Genomic DNA, 27,499 nt, shown 5'->3' with positions numbered 1-27,499 from the left:
TGTTGCACCTGTGCTTTAAGCCCTTGGTCCTCCAACTGCCTTTCAGCTTAACAGGGACGAGACCGCTTTTGCTCACTGCTGTCTCCAGCACCTGCGCAATGCCTGATCCAGAGAAGGGAAACAGTAAGTGTTTGCTGGATGAATTATATTCTTCATTCTGGCCCCCAGCTATTTAGACTAAGTACTATTGTCCATGTTTTGCAAATGAAGAGATTGGGACACAGGTTAAGCCCTTTTTCTAAGGTTGCACAACTACAGCTGGGACTGGGACCTTCAAGGTCAATCTAATTTCAAAACCGGAATGTTCTCTATTGTCCATGTGTTTTCTAAACACCTATTATTTGCCAGGCCTGTTCTAGGGGCTGGGATCTCTCTACACAAATCTCTCTCTTCATGAAACTTATCTTCTAGTGGGGTAGACAGACACTATTCCAAGCAGATAAGAAGAATATATGGCATATTAGACAGCAAAAAACTAAGGAGAAACATGAGAGAATAAAGGAAATCAGAGAACTAAGGGCAGGGAGATAGGAAGTATGTGGAAGGCTGTGATTTTTTTTTTTTAATTTTTAATTTTGTACTGGAATATAGCCAATTAACAATGTTGTGATAGTTTCAAATGGACAGCAAAGGGACTCATCCAAACATGTGCATGGGTTCATTCTCCCCCAAACTCCCCTCCCATCCTGGCTGCCACCTGACATTGAACAGAGGTCCCTGTGCTGTATAGTAGGTCCTTGTTGATCATCCACTTTAAATATAACTGTTCATAAGGTTCATAACTCCCTCACTCTCTCTTCCCTCCATCTTTTTCCCCCTGGCAACCGTAAGTTCCTCCTCTAAGTCTGTGAGTGTGCATCTGTTTTGTAAATAAGTTATTTGTATCACTTCGCTTTAGATTCCCCATGTAAGGGGTGTCATACCGTATTTCTCCTTCTCTGTCTTACTTCCCTCAGTACGACAGTCCCCTATAAGGCAGGATGGCAGGGGAAGGCTCCCTGAGAAGGGGACATTTGAGCACCTTCCTGAAGAAAGGTGAGGGAGGGAGCCCAAAGGAGGAAAGCGTTCCAGGCAGAGGGAACAGTCAGTGCAAAGGCTCTGAGTAATCACAAGCAGAAGAGAGAAAGCAGGGGATGCAGTCAGAGAAGGCGTTCGAGATGGTGGAATGACCCTGGCTATTTCTCTGGGTAAGATAGGCCATTGCAGGGGTAACATTGGAGCAGTGACATTATCTGCTCCAAATGTAACAGGATCACTGCAGCCTACTGGGTGGAGTAAGCTGAGGTGGGAACTTGGCCCAAGCAGGGAGGCTGGGTTGCAGGGCCTCTCCCTTCTCCTGGGTCCTCCCACCGGCTAAGGGATCAGTTAGGATCCACACCTTACATTCTCTGCCCACTGTCGCCTCCTCCCCCTGCCTCCAGTACCAGCCATCTGAGCTGTCCCAGCGGCCTTTGCTTTGGGGACAGAGTTCAACAGCCCTGCGAGGAGCCTGCCTGTCCATCTTAACCCCAGGTTATTCGATAGACCCATAATGAGGACAGAGTGTCACCTGATCAATGTTTAAACTGAAGAAGGTTTTAGGCTTTGCTCCCTCCACCCAGAAAAATTCCCTTCAAACCCCCAGAGGAAGCGGGTGGGGGGCGGGGGTGGGTGGGGTGGGGGGTGAATCTCATGACTTACCCTGTCCAGCTCTATTCAGGACAGCCCGATCATGGGAACTGGCCCCTCCCTGGAACCAGGAAGAAAAGGAATGTCAGAGGAACAAGAGGAACACACAGCCACTGAGCCCTGCCAGGTCCTTGCTCCATGCCCGCTCCAGGGCAGGGAACTCTCTGTAATGTTTTGCAAAGTAGTAAAACCACATCTGTCCCAAGGTCCAGCCTGCCTCTTTCCCTTTTTCATTGAAGGGAAGCCATCCAGTAAAATATCTGCAAGTCATACCTGGGAAACTTTAGACAGATCGCTAGTCTGAGCTGAGATGCACTGTAAGTATAAAATACACAGACAAAATAAAAGATTAAAATAGCTCAATCACTTGTGTAGTAAAATGAAAATAATCTGGGGCTTCAATAAAAATTTTAATGTGTTCATTTCACCTGCTTCTTTTTACTTTTTTCACGTGGTTACTAGATAATTTTAAATTACATATGTGGCTTGTGTTATATTTCTACTGGACGATGCTGCTCTAGAGTTATGACCAGGCCCCAATGATCTCTGCAGACAAAGCAATGAACGGGTCCAGCATAAAACTTTGTGAGCTGATGATGGAATGAAAATGTTGATTTTGTCTTTCTTGTGTGTTTCATACACACCAGAAGGAAGAGAGAGCAGGAGGTATTACAGGGGGTTCGATCCAGCCTAGGGCCACTTCCAACCAGCCCCCTTCACCCATTATGCGGTGTGTGGTGCCAGATTCGCCCATCAGAAGCAGAGCCCTGCCCAAGTTCTTGTTATACTTCAGAACCCTCCATGAGTACCTCCAGTGAGCCCAAATGCCTCGCCAGGGCATTCAAGGCCCTGTGCCACATGAGCCAAACTTGTCTTTCCAGCTTCATCTCCCAAGCTCCCTGCGTAAAAACCCCACATCCAGCAGTTCGCACATTCATTCACTCAGCAAGGATTTACTGATTACTTCCCACATGCCAGGCACAGGGCTGGTTGCTGAGGTCACCGTGGTTAGCAAAACAGGCACTAAACCTGTATGCACTGGGAACCTCACTATTGAGGGATATTGCTGTTGTTCAGTCACTGAGTCGTGTCTGACTCTTTGTGACCCCATGGACTGCAGCACGCCAGGTTTCCCTGTCCTTCACCATTTCCCAGGGCTTGCTCAAACTCATGTCCATTGAGTCAGTGATGCCATCCAACCATCTCGCCCTCTGTCATCCCCTTTTCCTTCTGCCTTCTGTCTTTCCCGGCATCAGGGTCTTTTCTAGTGAGGGGTGACAGGTTAGTAAATAAGAGCACTCTTAGCACATGCAGTAAGAGCAGTGGGGGGGGAAGCCCCAGGGCCATGGGCACCCCAGAGAGGCACCTGAACCAGCCTGGAGGTCAAGGAGGGCTTCCTGGAGGAGGTGACATCTCAGCCGAAGAATTTAAGTTGGTCAGACTGAGGTTGAGGGTGTTGTAAATATCGCAGGGAGAGGGAACTCTGAGTTCAAAAACCAAGCAGAAGGACAGAGCAACGCAGAGCATGCATAACTGAAAGAAAGGCATTCTGGCTGCAAGGCAGGGGCCAGAGGAAAATGACTGGCCGGTATTGATGGCAGGGGTTTTGTAAACCTGTGAAGGAGAAAGGCATTTATCCCCAAGTGTTTATTCTGCAAGTGTTTTAAGCAAGGGAACCCTTGCTTTCTCCCTGAAGAGCCATTACCCAGTTCTCCCTGTCCACTCAAACCCTGCCTCCTCAGCGGGACCAAGATGTGGGGCAAACCTACCTCGGTCAGGCCCTTGAGGCTTAGAAGGAAAATGGGCAAGGGTCTTGGGGGGCTCCTGCTCAGGGGAAAGTAACAAGGAAGTAGTGGGGCTGGGTTTGTGGGACAACTGGTTTTGGAATTTGGGGCAGAGGCAGGATTTGAATTTGGAGTTAGAATTTGGGGGCTACATTCAGAAATGGGTCAAGTTTGAGGCCAAGGATGAGGTTGCAGTTCAAGACCTAATTCCAGAATTTGGAACTGAGGTTTCAAGTCAGATTTGGGGTTGGGATCTGGGGCTGGGATTGGCACTGGATTTGGAAATGGGGCTGGGGTTAGGATTGGGATTTGAGATTCAGAGCTGGGGCTGAGATGTGAGATGGAGGCCTCAGTTAGATCCAGGAGTTCTAAGTAGGGTTTAAAACTGCAGCTGGGTTTTGGGGTTGGGTTGCAGGCTGGAGTTAAAGCTAAACAGAAGTTGGAGCTGGGGGATGGGCTCAGGCCCAGACTCTGGGGCAAATGGACAACATTCCTTCCTGCTATCCAGGTCTAGGAATTGTGTTCGAGCCCTAACAGCAGCAGACAGAAGCCCCTCCCTTCCCTGGAATGCCTCAGCCCAGCAGAAGGAGCAGTGCCACGTTAGCCAATCGGCTCAGGCTCTGCCTTGGAAACACCTGTTGATCCTCCTCCCCCTCCCCCACCTCAGCTCACCTAGGTGTAGGTTAGGCAGGTGAAGCGCCTCCCCGGAAACGGAGCTGGAGTGCCCCACCTGCCCGCCCTGACTGCTCGGGATCGGATCCAACAACTCCAGGCTTCTTGTGAGTGCCCCATGGTCCCCTACCCCTACCAGCCCACCTTCTCCCACTGGCTCTTCCCTTGAGAACCCCCAACCCCAGGCCCGCGGTCCCAGCACACCTGTGCGAGTACTTTCAGACCAGAGAAGTCAGACCAGAGAAGTCCAGCTTCCCCAGGACTGATTCCAGGGCCCCTCCTCGGCCCCTCCCCCACCTCCCTTGGGGGCATCTGCAGCTGCCCCTCCTACCTCACGTGCCACGCAGCCCCTGCTGGGGGATTGGAACAACGGATACCTCATCAGGGGTGTAACCCACGTACAGTCATGAAGTCACGTTCCCAGAATGACCTAGAGCCTGCGTCCTCCATATAAAGCAGCAATCTTCGTCCTGAATTGGATGAAAGAATGCTGGGTTCTTTTATTCAGAAAGAATACTCTGCATCTTTGTGGGCCCTAGAATTCCCACTGAAATTCTGACCTGGAGATTTTTAATGCCCCCTCCCCCCCAGATGAAGGTTATTGGCCTCACTTTTCAGATTAGGAGCATGAGCTCCAAGAGGTGAACCCATGGGGGCTTCTCTAACCTCCTGCAGACCTCTCTGACTAACCCACAGCCCAGCACTCATCACAGCAGCACCCCCGCTGTAAACTGGGGATCCTTGTGGCAGGGCCTGGAATGCTGTATTTTGCCTGGTGGGAGTCACTCTGACTGGCCTCTGGAGGACGTGTTTGATGAGGAACCACTGCAAGATCCCTCGCCCACACACCCACGGTGGAGGGACTGCAGTTGGGGGGCCAGTCCAGAGCCCTCCTTCCCTTTGTACCACGCTAGAGAAATCGTGGCATGGGGGGCAGTGAGAGGAGAAGTGTGGGGGAGGCAGGAAGAGCAGTGAGGGAGTTGCGGGGGGACAGAAGTTGAAGTACAAGAGCAAGGGGATGAGGGCAGGGATGAGATGGAAAAATGTTCAGAGGTGGCGTCCCCAGGACGTGCCCAAGGGAGGAGCGCGAAGGAGAAGCAGGTTCAGGATAAGATGACAAGCTTGGGTTGGGACCTGTTGTGTCAGAGGTGCCTATGGGACGTCAAAGCGACTACTACCTTACAGGTCTGGAGCTTGGGAGAGAGATCTGGGTTTGGCAGAGAGGGGGATTCAGGTACCAGCAGCTGTGGCTATGAGATTGGACGGGACCTCAGGGGAAGGAGGGTGTTAGGGGTCAGATTCTGACTCGCAGAGAAGGAGCTGCAGCCCCAAGAGAGAAGATGCAAGGTCGGGCTGCTGGTTCCAGAAGGGTTAAATCATAAGCCCCCTCCCTCCCCTTAACCCTCCCCCCAGGAGCCAGCGGTGACAGCTGAGGCCATGTGAGTCAGATCCTGAATGAGGCTTTATCTGCGAGTCTTCATCCAGTCCCATCGTCCACTGTGACACCAGCTCCACTGGCCAGCCGGAATGGGACAGGCAACTGAGACAGCCAGAGCCAGAGAGGTCAGGGGTTGGGCAGGGGGTTCCCTAGAGGGCCGAGGGTGCTTTGGGTGGAGGGAGCTCTCCTGGGGTCTCTGGAGAGGCATTCCCAAGGGAAAGTGCTAGGGAGGGACTTGGGGGGAGGGGCGGTGGGATTGCAGAGGATGCGAGAGGATTCCCAGGGGACACGGGAGCATCCCCAAGGCTCCTAGGAAAGACCATAAGGGGCAGGTGGACTGGGGAGATAGCAAGTGTGATTCTTCCCCGGCAGGTGATGGTGACCAGACCCTGGACCACGCAAGGAATGGGACTCTGGGCCCCTAGCTGCCACGCAGGTGGTGGGGGCTCCAGGCCATGACCTGCACCTCTGCCCCCTAACGCTGCCCTCCGCCCTCACTCGTGCCAGATCAGCCATGTCTGAAGGAGAGGTTCAGGCCCCGCGGGGCCGGGGGCTGCCCCCGGATGTGCTGGCGGAGCAGGTGGAGCTGTGGTGGTCCCAGCAGCCGCGGCGCTCAGCGCTCTGCTTCGCCGTGGCCGTGGGCCTCGTGGCGGGCTGTGGGGCGGGCGGCGTGGCCCTGCTGTCCTCCACCAGCAGCCGCTCGGGGGAGTGGCGCTTGGCAGTGGGCACGGCGCTCTGCCTGTTGGCCCTGCTGGTCCTGGTTAAGCAGCTGATGAGCTCGGCCGTGCAGGACATGAACTGCATCCGCCAGCCCCACCACGTGGCCCTGCTGCGCAGCGGAGGAGGTGCGGACGCCTTGGTGGTGCTGCTCAGCGGCCTGGTGTTGCTGGTCACCGGCCTGACGCTGGCCGGGCTGGCTGCTGCCCCAGCCCCGGCCCGGCCGCTGGCTGCCATGCTGTCCGTGGGCATCACCCTGGCTGCCTCTGGTGCACTCTTGCTGCTGGGCCTGCTGCTCTACCAGGTGGCCGTGAGCGGACACTGCCCCTCAACCCGCATGGCCGCCCCCCCCACCCGCAGTGACCGCAGCGGCAACGGCAGCATCTTCAGCATCTCAGGACGGCTGTCCGCTGGTCAGCATCATGAGACCACGTCCAGCATCGCCAGCCTCATCTGACCGAGCCCAGGCCCTCCTTCCCCCAACCTGCCCTCAACCTCCAGAACCGTGCATGAGTGAGTGTGTGCAAGTCTGTATGCACATGCATACCGAGGGGATAGTGACAGCACGTGTGTCCCCAGGACTGCCCAGCCCGCTGAGGGACTGTGTGACTATGTGACGAGAAGCCGGTATGCACCCACACATCACATCACATCACAAGGAGAGAACTGCTTCTCCTTGGAGCTCATGGAGTTGTCTGTCAGTGTTCCGAGCCTCTCAGCAGAGAAGGGTCTGGGATCCCTGAAGATTCTTGACCCCTGTTCCGAACACCTCTGAGAGCCAGCTCTGCCTGTAACACCCATCACTTGTTTCCCCAGGAGAGGTCGCTGCCCACCCCCAGAGACTAAAAAGTGAGCCCTCTTCATCCAGGAGAGTGAGTGGTGGTGAAGTGGACAGAACACAGGCCCTGGCGTGACAGGCCTGGGGACAGAGCCCCCTCTACCACTCACCAGCTGAGGGCCTTGGGCAAGTGGCTTAACCTCTCTGAGCCCCAGTCTCTTAAGAGAAACAGTCATGGTCATCAATTGTTAGGATCAAATGAGATGATGTGTGGAAGGGCCAGACACATGGCAGGTGTGCAATAAAAGTGGTGGCTGCTATTACTAGTATTGCCTTTAAGCATCTCCCTTAGAAACCATCCCTTCCCTTGGCCTGCCCCTTCCCCCTCACCCCCCAGCCATCCCACCCAAAAGGAGCACTTTGTACCTCTCTCAGGCTAACAGAGGTACCTTGAAGGTGTCCTCAGCTGGGCCTGTGGCTTCTCCTCATAGGTACTAGAAAGCTGGAGGGGGAAGAGTGAGGGGATGCTCACCCTCAGGAAGGTGGCAGGTATTGGTCCCAGGGAGAAGGCGGTGTGGGTGGGGAGGCTGATGAGTCCTCATCTGCTTAGGTGTTGGTTTCACATGAAGCCTGAGTATTTAGGTTTTATCAGCTGGCTTCTCCAGAGGCTGCAGCTCCCAACCCCACCTCTGAAACCAGAACATCCTGGTCTGTGTAATCGCAGCACCAGCTGGCCTACCTCTGGGTTCCCAGGCATGGGAGGAGTGTTGGATGCCCGCTGGAGCATAAGAGTCTCTTCCTGCTTAAGGTCAGCCCTGAAAGGGCTCTCCCTCTGTGGGTGCAGGGACACTCGTTGCCTGAGTTATTTCATCACTTCCTGCTTCACAAGGTGAAGACCATGGGATACCCCTACCGAGGAAACCAGGAGCGGTGGGGAAGCTGGGCAGATGTGCTGTCTAAGAGGTGTTAAATGTGGAGCTACAGAGGCTCCAACAGGAAAATCGCTTTCAGCTGCCAAGATCAAGGCAGTTTCCTGGAGAAAACGCTGAGCTGATGGATGAGGGGAAGGGTGTTGCCAGCCATGGCAGGGAACAACGTGGGCAGAGAGAATGGGCAAGTTGAGGAGCACCGGGAATATCGTGGGCATCTCAGACTCCACATATTCAAACGTGAGCCCCTCTCCTCTCTACCTTGAACTAGCTCCCAGTCTCACCCTTCACCCAACATCCAGGTTAAAGACTTCAGGTGCCAAGTTCCCCCCTGCTTTTGCAGACTAACGTGCAGACTCCCTGACAGGACTGGCCTCCCTCTCCTCAACGCACCCACGAGCCAGCCAAGGCGCAGCATCAGCGTGACTCACCATTTCCTCGCCATCCTCCCAGGCTTCATGGCTCCCTCCTCCTGCCGTGGCACTTTTCAAGACCCTGGGCTCTAGGAAGCCACGTTCTCAGGAGTCTTCCCTGACCCTCTTTCCCTACACTAGCAAGTTACCCCTTTGCTATGGCCAAACCCTCCATTGTAGACACCAGCCTGCAGTTCTTTCTCTGTGAATCGATCCCCTTAACCAGACGGTGATCTCCTTCTGGCAGGGTCTGTGTCCTGCTCATCCATGTGTTCCTAGCCCAGCACGTAGTAGGGTGTGGATGGGTGGACTAAGGACTCAGCTCATTGAGACCCTCCTAGAAGTGGGAAGGGTGGGAGGTTATACCACTGTCTGCTGTTGGCCCTGAATCTTTCCTTCCTGAGGCCCCACACCATCTGCCCACGTAACTCATTCTTCCGGGGCTCCCGAGAGGGGACTCTCACTCTCACCCAACTCCTGGGCCATCAGAGAACCACTGAATGCCTCTCCATCCTGTAAAATGGGGGTTACGTCCTGGGTTTTTTTTCAGCTGAGATGAGATGAGATTAGATTCTTTCACAAAATTTCTTTCAAGAAACTAAAGGAAAACAGAAACATGGAAAATCAGGAGGGGGAAGAGTTACATATGAAATGTCTGGATTTGCAGTTACCATGGGTCAGGCCGTGTCAGACTCTTCTGGGACGGACGCTACATGAGGAGCACGGCTCCTGCCCACGGAGGACCTATTCCAAAGGGCAGTGGAAGTCATCATCTATACACCCAATTATAACATGGGAAGAAAGGTAACAGCTGGGCGTAGGCCCAGGCACGGTAAAAATGCTAATACTTCCTCATTCACTAAAGCCGACCCCATAACCTCCCACTTCCAGGTTGTGGCTCAAAGCATCTCACTAAAGCCCATCTTGGTCTCCATCACAACCAGCTATCCACTGACCACCTCCGCTCTCTCCCGCTCTCTTAAAGCAGTCCATTCTGTCTTCTTATTCCATCTGGTTAAGATTCTGTGACCCATCCTCTCACCCACTCCTTGACAGACTCCTCAACAACCTAGCTGCCTGACCTTTGGTCCTTCCCTCCCAGCAAAAATCCTCTCTGTGGATGAACACTCACAGCAAGTGGCTACTAGAGAAATCTGAAGAGCCAGGCAGCCTGGTGTCACCATGATTCCCCATGACTGATCTCAGCCTGGTCTGAAACTCAGTTCACAATTTACACTGTTTCCCAGGCCACCTCCTGCCCCTACACAGCCCTCAAGTTCCCTCCACTCCCTTCACACCCCAGCATCATTTCCCCTGCAGCCCCCAGCACTGCTCTCTGCAAACAACTTGGCCTCCCTCATTATGAGAAGATGAGAGTCACGGGGCAGGAAACCTCCACCTTGCTGCCACGAAATCGCTCCTTCTTAACTCCTGTCTGTCAAATGGTCTAGTCAGCCAAGCTAAGGAATTTGGACTTTGTCCTCAGGACACTGAGAAACCTGGGAAGGTTTTAATTAGGGTGGTAACCTAACCAGAATGGGATTAGGGACTCGCCTGGCTGCCCTCTGAAGGCCAGATTGGTCTAAGGAGAAAAGGAGTAAGAAAAAATGACCAGCCAGCCCCAGAAGTGCCATTTCAGCAAGCTCCTGAGGGATGAGAAGCAGCTGGCCAAGCTAGGGAGGTTGGGAAGAGAATCCCACAAAGAAGAAAGAGCAGAAGTGCCCAGAGATGAGAGAACTGGTCCTTTGAGGAACCACAGAGATTGTTAGTGGTGGAAACATGGAGCATTAGCGGGCAAGAGGCAAGGGCGTACCTGAGGGGAGCCCTGGGCCCCTCCCGGGCTTCAGAGCCTCCTTAGCAGGTAGCACAGTTTCTTGAGGTCAGGAGGAATCCAGTGATGGACTGTAAGGAAAGCAATGGCCTGGCTGAAACTGTATTTTAGAATTCATAGGAAGAGGCAAAAATGGAAGCAGGGAAAGCCTTTGTCTCTGCTCACAGAGGACTTGTTCCAAAGGGAGTGGACATCATCATCTATATACCCAACTGTAACATGGGAAGGATGGTATCAGCTGGGTGGAGGACCAGACACCAGTGGTAGATTGATGCCATCTCCAGATGACAGGGCTTGGACAAGGAGGTGTCTGCTAGGACAGTCTTATAGGATAGGTTCTATGGATGCTCAGAAAGTAGGACTCACGGGTCTTTGTGACTATCTACCTGGAGGAGCTTCTTTAGGACCAGAGAGATGTGATGGGTCCACATTGATAGAGAAGAAGTAGGTCTTTAAGTCCCTGAGCAGGAAGGTGGGGAGAGTGGATCAGAGCCCATAATGGAGTGACTGGAGCCCACAGTGGAGTGATTGGGCTCATGATGCTATTTTGATAGGAAGAAGGAAGAATGTGGACACATGTAAGTTTGTGAGCTTTGTAGCAGGAAACTGACCGACACCCACTCTCTCTAAGGCAGTGGTGATGGTGGTTTAGTCGCTAAGTTGTGTCCAACTCTTGTGACTCCATGGACTGTAGCCCGCCAGGCTCCTCTGCCCATGGGATTCTCCAGGCAAGAATACTGGAGTGGGTTGCCATTTCCTTCTCCAGGGGATCTTCCCAACCCAGCAATCGAACCCAGGTCTCCTGCTTCGCAGGCAGATTGAGGCCATTTTAAAGAGTTGCTAGGGAGAATAAACAGGGAAACAACAAGGTTGCCGAAGGCTTTGAGAGCCTGGAGAATGCTGGGGAATGAAGACTTTGAGGGCCCGAGGGAGGCTGGAAAATGGAGGCTTTGCGAGCCCGTGGGAAACTGGATAACGGGCAGGAACAGAAGCATGGACTGGGCAATGCAGGTAGCGGTGAGGGGGTGGGAGGGAGGGTTCTTCAACAGTATGCAGAGGTTAAGATGCAGGTCTCAGGTTGGAGTGTCACCTGGAGACATGATGACATGATGACATGGTGGCAATTGTGACATGATGGGGCAGGTATTGGCAAGAGAGAGGTTAACATAAAGACCCTGTAATCTAAACAGGTGTCAGGGACAAGGGGAGCTGATAAAGACAGCATAGAGTGGTCAGGACCTCCTAGAAGCTCCCACTGGCAGCAGGCAAGATGAAAAGAGAGAGAGACTTGCCCCCTGTTCCTTCTGGGTCTCCTGGATGCCTGGATCCTAGAAGAATATGTTCCAGAAACCTCCAAATCTGTTCTAGTTCAGGTGGTCCTTCCATCATATCCAGTCACACCCCACAGGAGACCTCAGGCTCCCCTTGAGGAGCTTCCTCTGGGCCTCAGGGAACCAACACAAGCTCCGTGTTTGCACGGTGACCAGTCTGCCTCCTGGACTGTTGCCCAGGACCTGCCCTGGGCACAGCAGAGAACAGCCTGCTCTGGTCCCCTCCCCAGTCAGGGATGGGACCCACCACTTCTACCCTCCCAGCCTGCTCTCCTAAACCTGGAACTTCTTGGCCCTCATTCACATGGGCAAGGGGTGCCAACTCAGGAAGGATGCGGGCGAATTCAACTACCAGGAGATTCTTTCTCTGGGTCTGTTTGATCATGACTTAGAGGTGAGATAATAGTGTTATTGCTGAGGGAAGTAGGCAAGTTGTAGTTAACCTGTTTGAGCCTCAGCTTCTCAGCCTAGCAAATGGGCTGCCTGCCCAGCAGGGCTGTTGGAAGGAAGTGCTTACACATCAGTATTATTATTGTTGCTATCATTATATCCTTCAGCATCAGAACTTTTTCCCCCCTTTTTACCCTTTTAATTATGACAGTATGATAACACATTTATAGGAAACAGAAAATAGAGAACAAAATTACATATAGTCCTACTATATATTAGAATTACTTTTAAGTGGATAAATTAAGATGTTTAGTTGCAGTTTCAATATCAAACTCTCAAAAATTAATAGAATGAATGGACAGAAAAGTAGAAGGATATAGTAGACATGAAAAGCACTGTGAACCAATTCAACACAATTAAAACAGCAGGATACAGATTCTATTCAAGTTTCCAAAGACTATAAAACAAGAAACACTGGAATATATCCAGGGATGTAAAACAAGTCACAAATATTTCATGGTCTAAAGGTACTGAAATCGTACTGAGTCTGTTCTCTTTATCACTGTGGAATTATGTTAGAAATCAATATCAAAAGGTTTTTGAAAACAACCCACGTATTTTTAAGTGCAATGTGACATTTACCAAGAGAGAGCATCAGAACATCTAATTCTAATGTTTTGCTGCTCTGGACTGGATCTTCTGACCTGAGTCCTGGGAAACAGACGCGTTCAAATCCCAGTCTAGAGCGAATGAGCAGGAAGGAGGCATGGCAAGCTCCTTCTCCAGGATTAAGAATGATGATCTGTCGTGGGGAGAGATTGCCCTGGTGGTGCCCCTACAGATACAGCTAATACTTGCAGATGCTTGCTCTCTTCTACTTTACATGTGTCACTCATTTAAGCCTTCTAAAACCTTGTGAGGCAAGTGCAACTATGATCGTTATTTTACTGAGAAGAAATTGGAGCACTGAGGGGGTAAGTAACTTGCCCAAGGTCACACAGCAGGTAAATGGCAGAGCTGGGATTTGAATCCAGGTCTTCCTGGTGGCTTAGATGGCAAAGAATCTGCCTGCGATGTAGGCAACCGGGGTTCAATCCCTGGGTCAGGAAGATCCTATGAAGAAGGGAATGGCAATCCACTCCAGTATTCTTGCCTGGAGAATCCCATGAACAGAGAAGCCTGACGGGCTACAAACCTGGGGTGGCAAAGAGTCCGACACGACTGAGTGACTCACACTTTCACTTTCACATCTGTAATCTCAACTCAGTTTGTTGCTCTGCCAGCCTTCTTCAACTTCACATCCCTGGCTTGTGTGACCCCTGGTTTAGGCCTCTACACAAGGACAAGGGTTGTGGCCTTGCTTTGGGAACAGCAGGATGAGGCTGCCGAGAAGCTGGGCTATCCTTTGCAGTCAGCTCTGGGTTGGGGCTCCCAGGGGAGAGAAGGTAGTGACAGCTACGGAGGAGTGAGGACAGGTAGCGCGTGAGGGGCAGAGGTGGCCTGGGATCAAGGTCTGAAGCCACAGGAGGGCAGACCAGAGACAGGCCTGGCTGGGTCGCAGGCCTCCCAGCAGTTCTCGGTGCCCTTGAATCTGTGGACCCGAGTGGTGTTTCCTCTTAGTGCCTGGGGCCAGGCACAAAAGCCCGCTGGGAACCATCCCTCCGGGAAACCCAGCAGGGCCGCTCTCTAGGTCCAAATTTTGCGCCACCCACAGCAGGTTCTGGAACTCTCTTGTTCTTCGATTATCCAAAAGATGTTGGCAATTTGATCTCTGGTTTCTCTGCCTTTTCTAACTCCAGCTTGAACATCTGGAAGTTCACAGTTCACATGCTGTTGAAGCCTGGCTTGGAGAATTTTGAGCATTACTTTACTAGCATGTGAGATGAGTGCAATTGTGCAGTAGTTTATGGTTTTTCCAGTGGTCATGTATGGGTGTGAGAGCTGGAGTATAAAAAAAGCTGAGTGCCAAAGAATTGATGCTTTTGAACTGTGGTGTTGGAGAAGACTCTTGAGAGTCCCTTGGACTGCAAGGAGATCCAACCAGTTCATCCTAAAGGTAATCAGTCCTGACTATTCATTGGAACGACTGATGCTGAAGCTGAAACTCCAATACTTCGGCCACGTGATTCAAAGAACTGACTCATTTGAAAAGATCCTGATGCTGGGAAAGATTAAAGGCAGGAGGAGAAGGGGACAACAGAGGATGGGATGGTTGAATGGCATCACTGACTCAATGGACATGAGTCTGAGTAAACTCCAGGAGTTGGTGATGGACAGGGAGGCCTGGTATGCTGCAGTCCATGGGGTCTCGAAGAGTCAGACACGACTGAGCGACTGAACTGAACAGCAGGTTCTGAGGGAAAGTCTCCCCTACCAACCCTTCTTGGTGCTGGGCTCAGAAATGTGTGTGGTAAGTCACTTCGGTCGTGTCCAACTCTTTGTGACCCCATGGACTGTAGCAGCCAGGCTCCTCTGTCCATGGGGTTCTCCAGGCAACAATACCAGAATGGGTTGCCATTTCCTTCTCCAAACTTCTAATCTGGGATTGGGTGCTCATCTCTGCCCACATTTCTCAGAGGTTCAATCGAGGCCCTGAGAAGCTGAGCTGCTTCCTGGCCCAGAAGTGCAAGCCAGGGCAGCCCCTCCGGGTGAGCCCCGAGGACATGTGAGGGGCACAGAAGTGACCCACCGGCTCCTCCCCCGGAGGCCAGGACACACTCTGCTACTCAGCACCCTCTCCGGGGTCTCGGGCTGGAGCAGCCTGTGCTGCTGTCCCCTGCACAGGGCCTTCCCCGGGCTTCGAGGGCCTGGGGGCTGAGGAACAATGAATACGGTTGGCTCCCCTCCTCCCCAACCTCTGCCGGCTCCTCCTCCTCTGCGGACAAACCCTTAGATGCCAGTGTTTCCCCACTGTGTCCTCACTGCCTCCTCTATCCCACCCCAGCCCTGGTGAGCTGATTCACTCCCAAGGGGCTCAGAGACCCTATTGTCAAGGATTCCCAAGGCCACATCTACAGACCGGACTTCACTCTGTGAATCCAGCTACCCCGGGCATCTACTCCCTGAAAATCCCATGTCTGGCATTGAATCCTTGCTCCCCGAAATCCTGCTCTTCCTCAAGTGCCCAGCCAGTCAGTCAGAAACCAGGGCGGCTTTGCTGACTCCCTACTCGGCGTGTCCAGTGGCCAGAAGTCCCATCAACCATCTCCCCATCCCCCCCACCTCACCCGCATTCTATCACATCCCTGGGATCTCTGTTCCCTGTGCCACACTTTAGTCACATCTTGGTCTCTTCCCTTCCCTCCATCCCTGCACAGCATCCCCTCTTCAGCTTCATCCTTGGCATGGGCACCCTCAACCCTGTACCACAGCCATCCTTGACTTCTGACCTTTTCCTCAAGCACCCCACACAGTAGTCAGCCCTCACCTTCTTTCTCCTCTGGCTCTTTCCTCAAAGGCTAACACTGCATGTAGTGGATACATCTGGGCAGCGGCCTGGTTCCCCACTTCCCCCTGTTTGGCTGGGGCTGAACTGGAACAAATGGGTGGGCTTCCCAAATCACAAGAGGACTACAGGAGCCTGTCCCCTACTGGTCGGAGCTGATCAGACCAGTAGGAGATACTTGACCCAGGCTGGGCCAATCAGATTCTATCACTGCATACTTGAAACCCAGAATGAAGAGTGTGGGAGTCTCAGGCATGGAACCTCATGCTGCCAAATCGCTTCAGTCATGTCTGACTCTGTGCAACCCCATAGACGGCAGCCCACCAGGCTCCGCCATCCTTGGGATTCTCCAGGCAAGAACAATGGAGTGGGTTGCCATTTCCTTCTCCAATGGAACCTTGTAAGTACCCATAAATGACTGAGCACTAGAGGTCCCATGCCCGACCTTAGACAGCTGGGACCACCTGCTTCCTGCCCTCCTGAGTTAGCTATCCCCCTTTAATTCACCCCCCAAACTCCTTTCCATTGCTTGCAACCAAAAGAAGCTTAACTCAAGCCTCTGCCATCTTGAAACTGTCTCCCTTTCCCCAAACTCCCCACTGGCAATCATGACCGTGTCTTTCTCCTCTCCATCAAGGTTCCATGGTCAACTCCACTCCATCATCTCTCATCCACTCACCCCTAGGCCCATGATAATTCAACAAAGTCAATAAATACTTTTTGAGTATCTACTATGTACGAGACTGAGTACACAGAACGAGGTGCAGACTGTGGCCTCAGAGAATACACAGTCTGGCCCAGTAAGGGTAAGGGCAAACTGTAACAACGATGAAAATTAAACATGGTAAGAGACCAATAGGGAAACTCACAGGTGTTATGGGAGGCAGCAGCTCTCAGGTGTCCAAAGGAGGGGATGTCTGAGTACTGCCATAGCTTTGAGTGACAGGTGACGTTTTTATGGACAAGCATCAGTTCAGGAAAATAAAAAATGAGAGACTTTATTTTTATTTAAAATGAAAAGAGATGTATTGATATCTGTGAAAAACATAATAGAACTATTTAGATTACCACTTTATTGATAGGAAAAAAATCTCAGTAAGACATTTGGCACACTGAATTTCCTCTGCTAAAAGGTTATCATCAGGTCACATCTGAAATGCTGGCAGGCAGGCAGGCCGCCTGGAGTCTACTGGCCGGGGATTTTCATCACTATCAGAGAGGACTTGGGAGGAGAGAGAGGAATCGAGGCAAAAGAGGAGTGTGAGCAAAGGTCCAGGGAGAAACAGCATGGTAGGAGCGGGAGCAATAACAAATGGTTAGCTAAGCAGGAGGTAAAGAAGGGACAGTCAAGAAGGGAAACCAAAGGCTGACAGAGGCATGATTTCAAAGTCAAGCCCTTGGTAAGCTTTATTCTGAGAACAGGAGGGAGCCATTGAGAGTTATTGAGTAAAAGAACGTCATGATCACTTTGGTGACTAGAGACGAGGAAGGGAGGATTGCTCCACCCCTGACCAGCCCTTAAGCCCTAACTACCAAGTCCCTGAGGCTTGTGGTTCCCATGAAATATCTGTTCTTCTTAAGCTGTCAAGCATAGGGATGGGGGGTGGGATAGTCCAAAGATGAAGACTCAAAGGGAGAAGCGGTCCCTGCTTGAGTCTGTCTCTAGCCCACCAACCCCAGGCTGAATGTAATTGTCCTCAATGAAGCCATCATCATCCTCATCTTCACCCACCTCGGGGCAACCTCCCTTCCCTGTTTCAGGCAGTGGGCGGTGCTGGTAGCTGGCACGGTATTTGCGGCAGAGATGGCATTTGGCAGCAAGTGCGATGAGGAGGGAGAGGACCACAGCCCCAAGGACGACCCCTACCAGCATAGGCCATGCCCGGATCCCGCTGCCCGGTCCAAGGGACAAGGTAGATGTCGTGGGGACCTCGGAGGCCCCCACAATGGCTGCAGAGAAAGGGACAGTGTTATGGATGGGGCCCAGGATCGGCTCCCAGGGGAAACTGAGAGACATGAGCGCAAGGTCCTCCCCACAATCTAAGGGGAACCCAACCCCCTCCTCAGTCTCCCGCCCGCTGTCACTCACTTTGGTTTGCCTCACTCATGGAGGGGCCAGAAGACACTGGTGAGCCTCAGCCTCTGCCAGAAGAGCCCTGGCTCTAAGGAGACCCCCTGATGCCAGGCAGCCCTGGGACAGTACTCCTGGAATATACACACACAGATGGGGGTCAGGGACGGCCACAGAGCACACGTTCCAGGCCACACTCACAGCCACAGGAGGGCACTGCGCTGACTCTGGAGACTGGACAACCGGCCATAACTAGCTGTCCACGGGAGCAAAACAAGCTGAGCCATGGACACGGACTGTTTGTAAGGCAACACCAGGAAGTGGCTGGAAACACAACTCAGTGATGGAATTTACTGAGCACAACTTATGATTCACCTGTAATGTGAGCATAAACATTATCCCCACTCCACAGGTGAGGACCCTGCAGCCCAGAAAGGTGAACTAACTCAGCCTAAGTCCCAGGACTTGAACCCAGGTCTCAGATGCCAGGGTCCAGAGCCCAGGCTGCTCCCCTGCTCCGTAAGCTGAGGGTGGGAGGTGGGGCAGAGGCAGTCCTACCTTCCAGAGGATGGACAACAGCAATTCCTTGAAGCTAATGGGCAAAGCGGAGACCACGATGGAGGATGGTGCCGGTCCCCACCCAGGACAGGAGGCCCCAGATACTGCCAGAACAGCCCTGGCCCTCTGCTCCGGAGTCAGGAGTCCTGTGTCCCCAGCCCCACCTCTACCCTCAGCCCTTCAGGCACATTCCTTGTTCATTCACCTCTGCCCCAGGGGGCGGGGAGCTGTTTTGGGGGAGTAGCCAAATGTAAATCAACTGGATCAGGAAATTACCCGGCTGAGACTCTCTAAGGCTGGAAAGGGTCTAGAGGAGAAAGAGCATCTGAAATAAGGGAATATCTGGAGCAAGATCATCTAGGCTCAGGATACCTGGAGAGAGAGCATCCGGGCCAAAGGAATGTCTGGGCTGAGCGGGGCAGCTAGGGGAGGAGCTAGGGGAAGAGCATCTGGGTTAGAGAAGTACCTGGGGCTGGAGGTGTCTGAATCAGAAGAGGACCTGGGAGGAGCGTCCAGGCAGAAGAGCACCTAGGAGAGAAGTACCTGGTTTAGGGGAGTACTCGGCCATCTTTTTTAATATCAATACCTTAACGATGCCTTCCCTCCTAAACACCACCACACTGTCACCAGGCCCCGCGAGTTCCTCCTCTCAGTAGCCCTAGAATGCTGACACCCCACCTCTGCCCCAGTTCGAGCCACCTTCATCTTGTTCCTCAACTCTTACAATAACCTCCTAACTGAGATCTCTCCTCACCTCTCATCCACGTCAGAGTGATGGGCCCATGGACCAAATCTGACCCCATTACCCTCCTACTTAAAGTCCTGCACGAGCTCCCTAGGCCCCTAGGGCTTCGTGCAGATCCTTCAAGGCTTTGCAATTCAGCACACAGCCCTCAATTCCCTCCACAAGCTACACACACACACACACACACACACACACACACACACACACATGTCCTGCCTTGCACTCTGGTTTCTCACTCACTCCCTTCTCAGTTTGTCGAGTTCCTCATCCCTCAAGGTCAAATCAGACCATACCTGCCTGTGAGGTTGTCCCAAGACTCCCCTCATCACCCCCTTCACTGCCCTGCCCACTCGGCCACCAGTCAGAATTCGGCAGTTACTAAATGTGCAGCTCCCTAGGCGGGGACTAAGCTGACAAATGTGCACCCTGCCGTAGGCAGAGAGAGAGCTTAGCAGTCAGCGGCCCATGCATGTTTGTGAGGTGAGTGGATATAGGGGGTGGAGTGGGGGAGTCATTAGAAAGGAGAAGTAAATTATTCACTCATCCATTCACCAGCAAACGATCACTGGGTGACTATCTGGCCCCATACTAAGCCTTGGGTTCTCAAAAAAAAAAGGTTTTGTTCAGTTGAAATGAGTTGTTCAAGAGGGAGGGAACATATGCACAAATATGGCTAAGTCATGTTGATTATGGCAGAAATCAACACAACATTGTAAAGGAATTAGCCTCCAATTAAAAATAAATTTTAAAAAGAACTGAAATGAGTTAAATTCGATTCTAAGACTTTACTCCTATTCCTTTCCTTCCTGCCCTGTCCCAGGGACACACACACACACACACACACACACACACACACACACGCACACACACACACACACACACACACACACACACACACACACACACACCCTCGGGCTCTCACCCCTCCCCTTCTGGCCACATTTCTTCCACCAACAAACACACTCCACCCCAATTTGTAACTCCTTTCCTGCTCCCAGGAGCCTTCAGGGATCTGTGATTTCCCGGCCCAGGCCCCCCAATGCCTTCCCATTTGCTCCCCACCTGTAGGAACTGTGCCCAGTCCGCAGAGGAGCTTCCGGTTACAGCCAGCAGGACCGGGCCAGGTGGGCGGGCCCGAGCTGCCGCACGACTCACCTGGGGACGCAGCGGGCAGGCGGGGCCGGAGGCGCGGGTGAGAGTGGAGGGCAGCGCCGCCAACAGGGAGGACTAATCCTACATCTTCCCAAGCTTTTGCGGAGAACCTTCAGGTCTCACCCCTACCCCCGGAGCTTGACAGGCGGGTGGGGGGCTGGTGCAGCTGGGATCCAGAGACGGGGCAGTCTTCAGCGGGCGGCTGCTCAAGCTGGCGGCTCTGAAAAACAAGTGAATTTCCGGTGACAGATACAAAGTCCAGAGTTGAAGAGGGTGCTCTGCAGGGCTGTGAAGGCGGTGAGCCAGAACCAAAGGGGAGAGGGGTGGGCATTCTCCAGGCAAAGCCAGACGGACCAAGCACACTCAAAACTGCCTGCAAAAGTGGATGTAAGCGTTTGTGCGTGCGTGTGTGTGTGTGTGTGTGTGTGCGCGCGCGCGCTCGGAGGCAGATGTGAAAGTCGATGGAGAGTGTGAGTTTAGAGGCCTTTTCGGAATGTGATGTGCCCTTGGGGGTTATCCTGTGTTTGTGTGTTTACCTGGACAGAGGGTACAAGCTTCTATCTGGATCTCAAGGGTTCTGTGACCCCACAAAGCTAGGCTCCCCAGGCTTCATGTGCCTCCTTGTCGTTTCAGACCCTCAGGGAGTCACCTTCCCTGAGTCCTTACCCCCCCCCCCCCCCCCCCGTCCCCCTCCCGACTTCTCTAGCAAGCCCCGCCTCCACCTTGACAGGCCCCGCCTCCACCCGGAAAGCCCCGCCTTCTCTATGCCCAGAGCTCCGCCTATCCGTCATTATTTTGTAATCATTTATTTCTTCCTCTGCTCCCTCCCCAGCTAGACTAGTTGAGGAGCTCTCCCAGGCTGGAAACAAGTTCGACAGTCTCTAGGTTCCCAGCACCTGACACAGGGCAGGCTCTCAGTAAATAGCTAAGGGAGGAAGGGTTCCATGAGCTAAATCATGCGGGCATAGCAGTTCACGGGGACCCACAGGGCAGAGAGGGAGCAAGGGCTGCGGCCGGGTTTTGTGAATGGGGCACGATTAGAAATGCGGCTGGAAAGCGGATGGCCAGTGCATGCAGGACGTTGAAGATCTTGGCATGGAGTCTGAACTCCTACTGCCAGCGGCCCATTCCTCACTCTCCCACCCACACCTCATGTTCTCTGCTGCAGTCATGCCAAACTATTTTCCATTCCTAGAACTCACCATGTGCTCATTTCCTGGGCTTTGCATGTGCTATTCCTGGGACCCCTGCTTTCCTCCAACCTTCATCCTCTCCCCCAACATATCCACCTCCCACCTGGCTGACTGTTCCTCCCAGGCCTCCCATCATGTAAGTCCCAGGTGAGGTCCTCTTGATCTAGATGCACCTTAGCCTAGGTCCCTCCTCCCCATTCTTTGCCCCTAGAAGACCCTGGCCCTTCTCCCTCATGGCCCTGAGCACACAGCAATATTGTGATTTTCTCACTTGGCAGAGTCCCCTATGAGCCTATAAACTCTGAGGATAGTGTCTGTGTCTGTCTTGTTCCCCTTCGAATCCCTAACATCTAAAATGACAACAATAAGTACCCCTGAAATAAACAAATGAAAGGAAAGTGAATATTATCCTGGATGAGGCAGTGAAGATCCAAAGAAGGTTTAGAAGTTTGGGTTGATTTTGAAGCAGGGAAATCTCATAGGATTCAAAAGATATTCATTGAACACCTACCATATGCTGGACACTGTGCCAGCATATGGTACATATGGTTTTGATGTTATTGTTTTCATTGAGGTATTCACATAGCATAACTTAGTTCACATAGCAAAAAAAAAAAAAAAATCACTCTATTCATCCATTTCAGCACACAATTCAGTGGCTTTTAGTACATTCAGAATGTTGGGCAACCATCACGCAATGTAATTCTAAAACCTTTTCATCACACCAAGAGGATTCCTCCTGCTTGTTAAATAATCACACTTTGTTTCCCGATCCCTAGCTTCCAGCAACCTCTAATCTTCTCTGTCTCTATGGATTTGCCCATTCTGGATATGTCCTACAAGTGTAATCATATTTGTGCCAGCTTTTTAATGAACTGCTTTATTTAATCCTCCTAGCTGTACTATGAAATTAACAGATGAATAAAATGAGGCCATAAGAAGGTAATTTCCATGAAGTCCCACAGAAGAAAACAAGTGAAAGTCTACCCATCCATCAGTCAGCCATTTATTCAATGAATACTTCCTAAATGCACACCACAGAGCCACAGCCAGCCCATAGGCAAGCATTGTAAAATAGCAGAAGGCAACCTGCTAAATGCTCCCACAGCATGAAGAGCAGAGAGCCGGCTGGATATTAGCACCTACCAGCCTGTCAGCCAGAAGCTTTGGTGCAGGGAACAACCTTTGCAACCTTCTGTGGCAGCCCTGGCAGCCGTGTGGTCGGCTCTGTGCTAGCTACTGCGGGGAGTTCCTGGTGCCATAGGGCTTTCATTCTGCTGGTGAAGATAGACAATACACAAGTAAAGACATGAATGTGGTCATTTCAGATAATGGTTAGTGCTATAAAGAAAGTAAAATAGCTTCAAGTGATGGAGTTGTAGAAGGGGCTCCTGTTTTATATTAGATGGTCGGGAAAGGGAGGCTGACTGAAGGGGAGGCATTTGAGCTGAGATCTGTATAAGAGTGAGACAGCAGTCATGCCTATATCTGGGGGAAGAACATTCCAGAAAAAGGGAACAGCCAGGATAAAGCAAAAGCAGGACCGGCTTGTTCAAGAAGCAGCTAGAAGGTGGGCTAATGGAGTCCATTAAGTCAGGGGAGATGGAAGAAGCTGAGATGCTGTGCCAAGTCCCTCCCTCTGTGAGATGGGGAGCTGTTGACGATCAGAGTTGGGGACCTAGGGACTGGCCTTCTTCGGCTTCAGTGTGAAGAGTGGAGGAGAGGCAGAGGTAGGGAGGCCAGTTAGAGAGCTGTGGCTATCACCCAGGAGAAGGGAAGGTGGCATTCGGGTAGTTAGGTAGAGATGGAGAAAAGTACTAGATTCCGGCTGTATTTTGAAGGTGAAGCCAACACAATTTGCTGATTGGATATGGGAGCTGAAAAAAGAAAGGGAGCAAGGAAAGCTCCAAACCGTTGACGTGAGCAACTAGGATGTAGTTATGGGGAGACTCTGGAGGGTACAGAGTTGGGAGGGCAATCTGGACCTCAGTTTTGGACATGTGACTTGTGAGATGCCCGTGATTCATCCAAGTAACATGCTAAGTAGGCAGTAGATAAACTAGCCTAAAGGCAGCAGAAGGTAGGGGCTAGAAATATAAATTGGGGAACCAGCAAAAAACAGACTTTTTTTTTAAAAGCTGGTCATCTAGGTGAGACCCCATAAAGAAGTTCAGAGAGAAAAGAGGGCTGAAGGCTGAGCCCTGAAGCCCTCAGTGGGCAGAGGTGAAGGAGCAGAGGAGAAGCAGGCAAAGGGACTGGGGAGTGGCCAGCATGATGGGAGAGAGTGTCCTGGAGGTCAGAGAAGAAAGTATTTCAAAGGCAAGAGCTTGACTAGCTACGTCAAATGCTGAGGATAGGTCCACTAAGATGAATGTGAACTGAAAATTGACATTGAACTTGGCCGTGTGGAGGCACTGGTGACCTTGACAAGCACAGTTTCACTGCTAAGTCAGGGACAAATGCCAACTGGACCCATGCCTGGGTATGGGAGCAGAGGAGGTAGGGACAACTCCTTCAAGGAATTTTCTATAAAAGGAGCAGAGAAATGGGGCAGACATGGGAGCAGGTGTAGAAGGATTTTTTTCAAGACTTTTTTCAGGGCTAGGAGCTTTTAGACCATGTGTGTATGCTGGTCAGAAAAATCCAGGAGAGGAAGGAAAGTGATGATGCAGAAGGAAGAGAAAAGAGAGAGTGAGGGGGTGGGAGGTCCTTCTAGAATCAAGGGGTGTGGGAGTTGAGCGGCCGGTGAAGGGCTGGCCTTGGGCAGGAGCAGAGGAAGGCGGAATGTCAGGTGAGTGATGGGAGTCGAGGGGTTTTCTTCCCATGGCTTCTGCTTTTCCAGAGAAATAAGAAGCAGTATTCTCTGCTGAGAGTGGGGAAGGGGTGCTGAGGTTTGAGGAGAGAAGACGTGAGTTTATCATCCTGGGGGTTTGGAGAGAGAACTGCATGTGGCAGGCAGCATCAGGACCCCCTTGAGGTGAGCAGCATGAATTTATAGTGAGATCAGTAAGGATGACTGAGTGTTTTGTTTTCTTGCCCCTCCAAGGGCAGGTGGAAAGAAGATGGAGCCTACAACTTAATCAGGGTTGGGAGACACACCAGGCAAGTCTGATAAAGGGGGCTGAGCTGTAGACAAGGCCTGAGGTGGGGCCAGGTAAAGAGGGAAGTGTGGACAGAGTTGAGGAGGTGGGAGGGACTCTGAAAAAGTGACAGAATTGATAGATTTTAGCTAGAGCATATGGAAGTGGAGGTTACCCAGGGGATGCCGTTCTTAATACAGACAAGTCCTAGGACATGAACCATGGAGAGGTCCTGAGGTAGGATCTACAGACTGGTGGTGGTTTTACTATTGCCTGCAGCATATTAACTCCTGTATCAGAGGTCAAATGATTATGTGCTACAGTTCAATGAGTAAATGGCAGAGACAGGATTGAACCTAGGTCTTTTGCCTCTAGGTTCAACACATTTCCAGATACATCCCAACTGCTCCTGTGAGTAATACTTACCATCAAGGTGTTCAATTCCTCATAGTCACTGGGAGTGACAGTCAGTGATCACTGCTTTTCAAGGATTTACTTATATTTTCCAAAGGAGACTCAAAGTGCTGCTATGAGGAGAACCAGGAATGAATGCTGAGCAGACGAAAGAACCTGGTGTCCTGGTCCCCAGCCCACAGCTACTTCCTCCTCCATCTCAACCAACTCCTCTCTGTGACAGACACAGGGCTTTTAGCCTGGGGATAGTTGCATTCCCTTTAAGAAACTGATGAAAGCCCAGGCTGCTGTCAGCCTGCACACCAACCAGCTCCATTATGGCGACGTGCAGCTCTAGCATCGTGATTAGTGATGATGAACCAGGTTATGACCTGGATTTATTTTGTATACCTAATCATTATGCAGAGGATTTGGAAAAGGTGTTTATCCCTCATGGACTAATTATGGATAGAACTGAACGGCTTGCTCGAGATGTGATGCAGCGATGGGAGGCCATCACATCGTAGCCCTCTGTGTGCTTAAGGGGGGCTGTAAGTTCTTTGCAGACCTACTGGATTACATCAAAGTACTGAACAGAAATAGTGACAGGTCCATTCCTATGACTGTAGATTTTATCAGACTGAAGAGCTACTGTAATGATCAGTCAACAGGTGACATAAAAGTGATTGGTGGAGATGATCTCTCGACTTTGACTGGAAAGAATGTCTTGATTGTTGAAGATATCATTGACACTGGCAAAACGATGCAAGCCTTGCTTTCCCTGGTCAAGTGGTATAATCCAAAGATGGTCAAGGTTGCCAGCTTGCTTGTGAAAAGGACCCCTCGAAGTGTTGGCTATAGACCGGACTTTGTTGGATTTGAAATTCCAGACAAGTTTGTTGTGGGATATGCCCTTGACTACAATGAACACTTCAGGGATTTGAATCATGTTTGTGTCATTAGTGATACTGGAAAAGCAAAATACAAAGCCTAAGGGGAGAGTTCAAGTTGAATTTGGAAACAGCTAGTGTCCCACTGATATCACCCGTGAAATTATCAAATGTTCTAGCTCTGTGACCAGCTGCTTAGTAGAGCTTATTATTGCATGTATCTTCTAAGAATTTTATCTACTTTGTATTTTAGAAATATTAGTTACTGCATTCCTGAACTCTTTATTTGCACTATGAGCCTGTAAACTATCATTTCCCTTTGGGTTAATTGTTGTTTGACTCATGAGTTAAAAAACCTCTTAAACTGTACCACTGTTGAATGAAAATATTGAAGTTGTATCTGTAAGAAACATTTAAAGAAAAGAATTTATTAGTTTTTGAATTGGTATTTTAACTTTTACATATTCAGGGAAGAACAGAAGTGATAGAACATTGTCCATTGTACCACTGTGTGTTTAGAAAAGTAGAGGTATCATTATGACAGATAAACCATACATCCTGGAATTATTTTAGTAGGTTTCAGTAGTATTAACTGTATTTTCCCACTTGTTCATATTATTTCCAGTGAATCTTTGTCAACATTTCCTTTTATTTTTTTCCAAACTTTAAACTTCTTATTTTGCATTGGGGTATAGCCAATTAACAACCAATAGTTCCTTTTAAATACAAATCAATAAGTTCCAAAAACGTACCACTTTTTGAATTCTTTACTATAAAAATTCTTAAACTAAAAACTGTCTCTTTAAAAAATAAAAAGATGATGAGGATGATGAAAGCAAGAAAATGCACGTGCACACCCAGTCACAAATATGCTCACAGGCCTGACAGGTAGGAATTGCTCAATAAAAACTTGTCAAATGATTGAATGGTCAGAATTCGGGGAGCTCACTTGCTGTCTCCGGGTGAAGGGCTGGTGCTAACACAGAGTATGCAGGAACCTCTATTCTATTATAAACAGGTACCGCCTTTGACTAGGCAGAGGACCTCTTCTTCTTTGTAAGCCTCTGGAGGGTGACTGCCCATTTTCTGCTTCCAGAGGGGGTGGCAGCCCCACCCTGCACTCTTCCTCCTTCATTCAACCCTCATTTTCCCTGGAGGCTGACCCCTCCCCATTCCTGCCCAGCTGACTTCTGGACATGCCCCAGCATTCAGAGCATCCCTGATGTGGTCCCAGCAGGGACTGAGCTTCAAACTTGGCAAAAACGAGCTCTCTGACCTGGTCATCAGTGAAGTGAGGTCAAAAGATGTGTCCCCAGTGGTGCATCCCAGCAACACCCAGAGATCACAACTTCTTGGCTTTCCCCACTTCCTCAAGGTGGACCAGCCTGTCTGGGGCCACGGTGTTTCACAAAGCCCTGATCAAGAGCTTACTAAACCTCCTCTATCCCAACCACACCACCATGAAACTCCAGTGTAATTACCTCAGATGGTTGCCACAGCCAACGTCCAGGTTCACAGGACAGCTTCTTCCCAAACCATTAGCTCCATCTTGCCAGGCTGGATTTATAATTAGACATCACAGGTGTCCAGAACAATGAAGCAGCAGTCTGGGGGTCCCCTGTGATCACCTATCTCTCGAGCAACTGGATTGGGAGTAATAGAACTCAGCAGACCTGCCAGAAGATGACTATTCCCTCTCCTGAGGGATGTCACACCTAGGCAAGTGGCCAGAGGTGACAGGACAGCTGGACAGAGCGACCCCACAGGTTGCACCTCCCAGCCCCACCTCCGTGGGCTCCTTGCAATTGGAATAGTCATCTCTTCCACATTCTTGCTTTCTCCTGGGGGCTGGAAAGGAGGAGAGTTGGTCCCATCCAAGTCCCCGGGAGTATTGGGGCATTCCCAAGTGGAAATCCTCTGGTGGTCGACACCACTCATGCCTGGGGAAAGGCAACTCTTCCCACGATGGCATGAAGCCCACTCCTGCCTGCTGTTGCACTCACACCTACCCCCAGAACAAG

General features: G+C 51.1%; 2 protein-coding genes and 1 pseudogene across 6 annotated transcripts; 2 read left to right on the top strand and 1 right to left on the bottom strand.

Annotated features, from left to right (window-relative positions):
• The first annotated feature begins 4,091 nt into the window (after positions 1–4,091).
• Positions 4,092–6,773, top strand: TMEM125 (transmembrane protein 125). Its single transcript, XM_065929614.1, has 3 exons — positions 4,092–4,231; positions 5,538–5,687; positions 5,935–6,773. The coding sequence occupies exon 3, from the start codon at positions 6,077–6,079 to the stop codon at positions 6,734–6,736; it is 660 nt and encodes a 219-aa protein (XP_065785686.1). The 5' UTR covers positions 4,092–4,231; positions 5,538–5,687; positions 5,935–6,076; the 3' UTR covers positions 6,737–6,773.
• Positions 6,774–16,376: 9,603 nt separating this feature from the next.
• On the bottom strand, positions 16,377–20,599 carry C1H1orf210 (chromosome 1 C1orf210 homolog). 5 transcript variants are annotated; one of them, XM_065914754.1, is made up of 5 exons: positions 20,459–20,599; positions 19,833–20,142; positions 18,492–18,553; positions 17,486–17,601; positions 16,377–17,346 (listed from the first exon to the last, which is right to left on the bottom strand). In XM_065914754.1, exons 4-5 carry the CDS (start codon positions 17,502–17,504, stop codon positions 17,024–17,026), a joined length of 342 nt encoding a protein of 113 aa, XP_065770826.1. In that variant the 5' UTR covers positions 17,505–17,601; positions 18,492–18,553; positions 19,833–20,142; positions 20,459–20,599; the 3' UTR covers positions 16,377–17,023. The 5 variants fall into 5 exon arrangements, with proteins under 5 accessions (XP_065770826.1, XP_065770821.1, XP_065770825.1 ...); XM_065914749.1 differs by having other exon boundaries at positions 19,926–20,142; XM_065914753.1 differs by lacking the exon at positions 20,459–20,599 and having other exon boundaries at positions 19,926–20,314.
• Positions 19,903–26,180, top strand: LOC136153080 (hypoxanthine-guanine phosphoribosyltransferase pseudogene; annotated as a pseudogene).
• Positions 26,181–27,499: the final 1,319 nt, after the last annotated feature.

This window comes from Muntiacus reevesi, chromosome 1 (genome assembly GCF_963930625.1).
Source record: "Muntiacus reevesi chromosome 1, mMunRee1.1, whole genome shotgun sequence".
NCBI classification, from domain to species: Eukaryota; Metazoa; Chordata; class Mammalia; order Artiodactyla; family Cervidae; genus Muntiacus; species Muntiacus reevesi.
The sequence above is the reverse complement of the archived record's forward strand: the minus strand, read 5'-3'. Positions and strand labels throughout refer to the sequence as shown.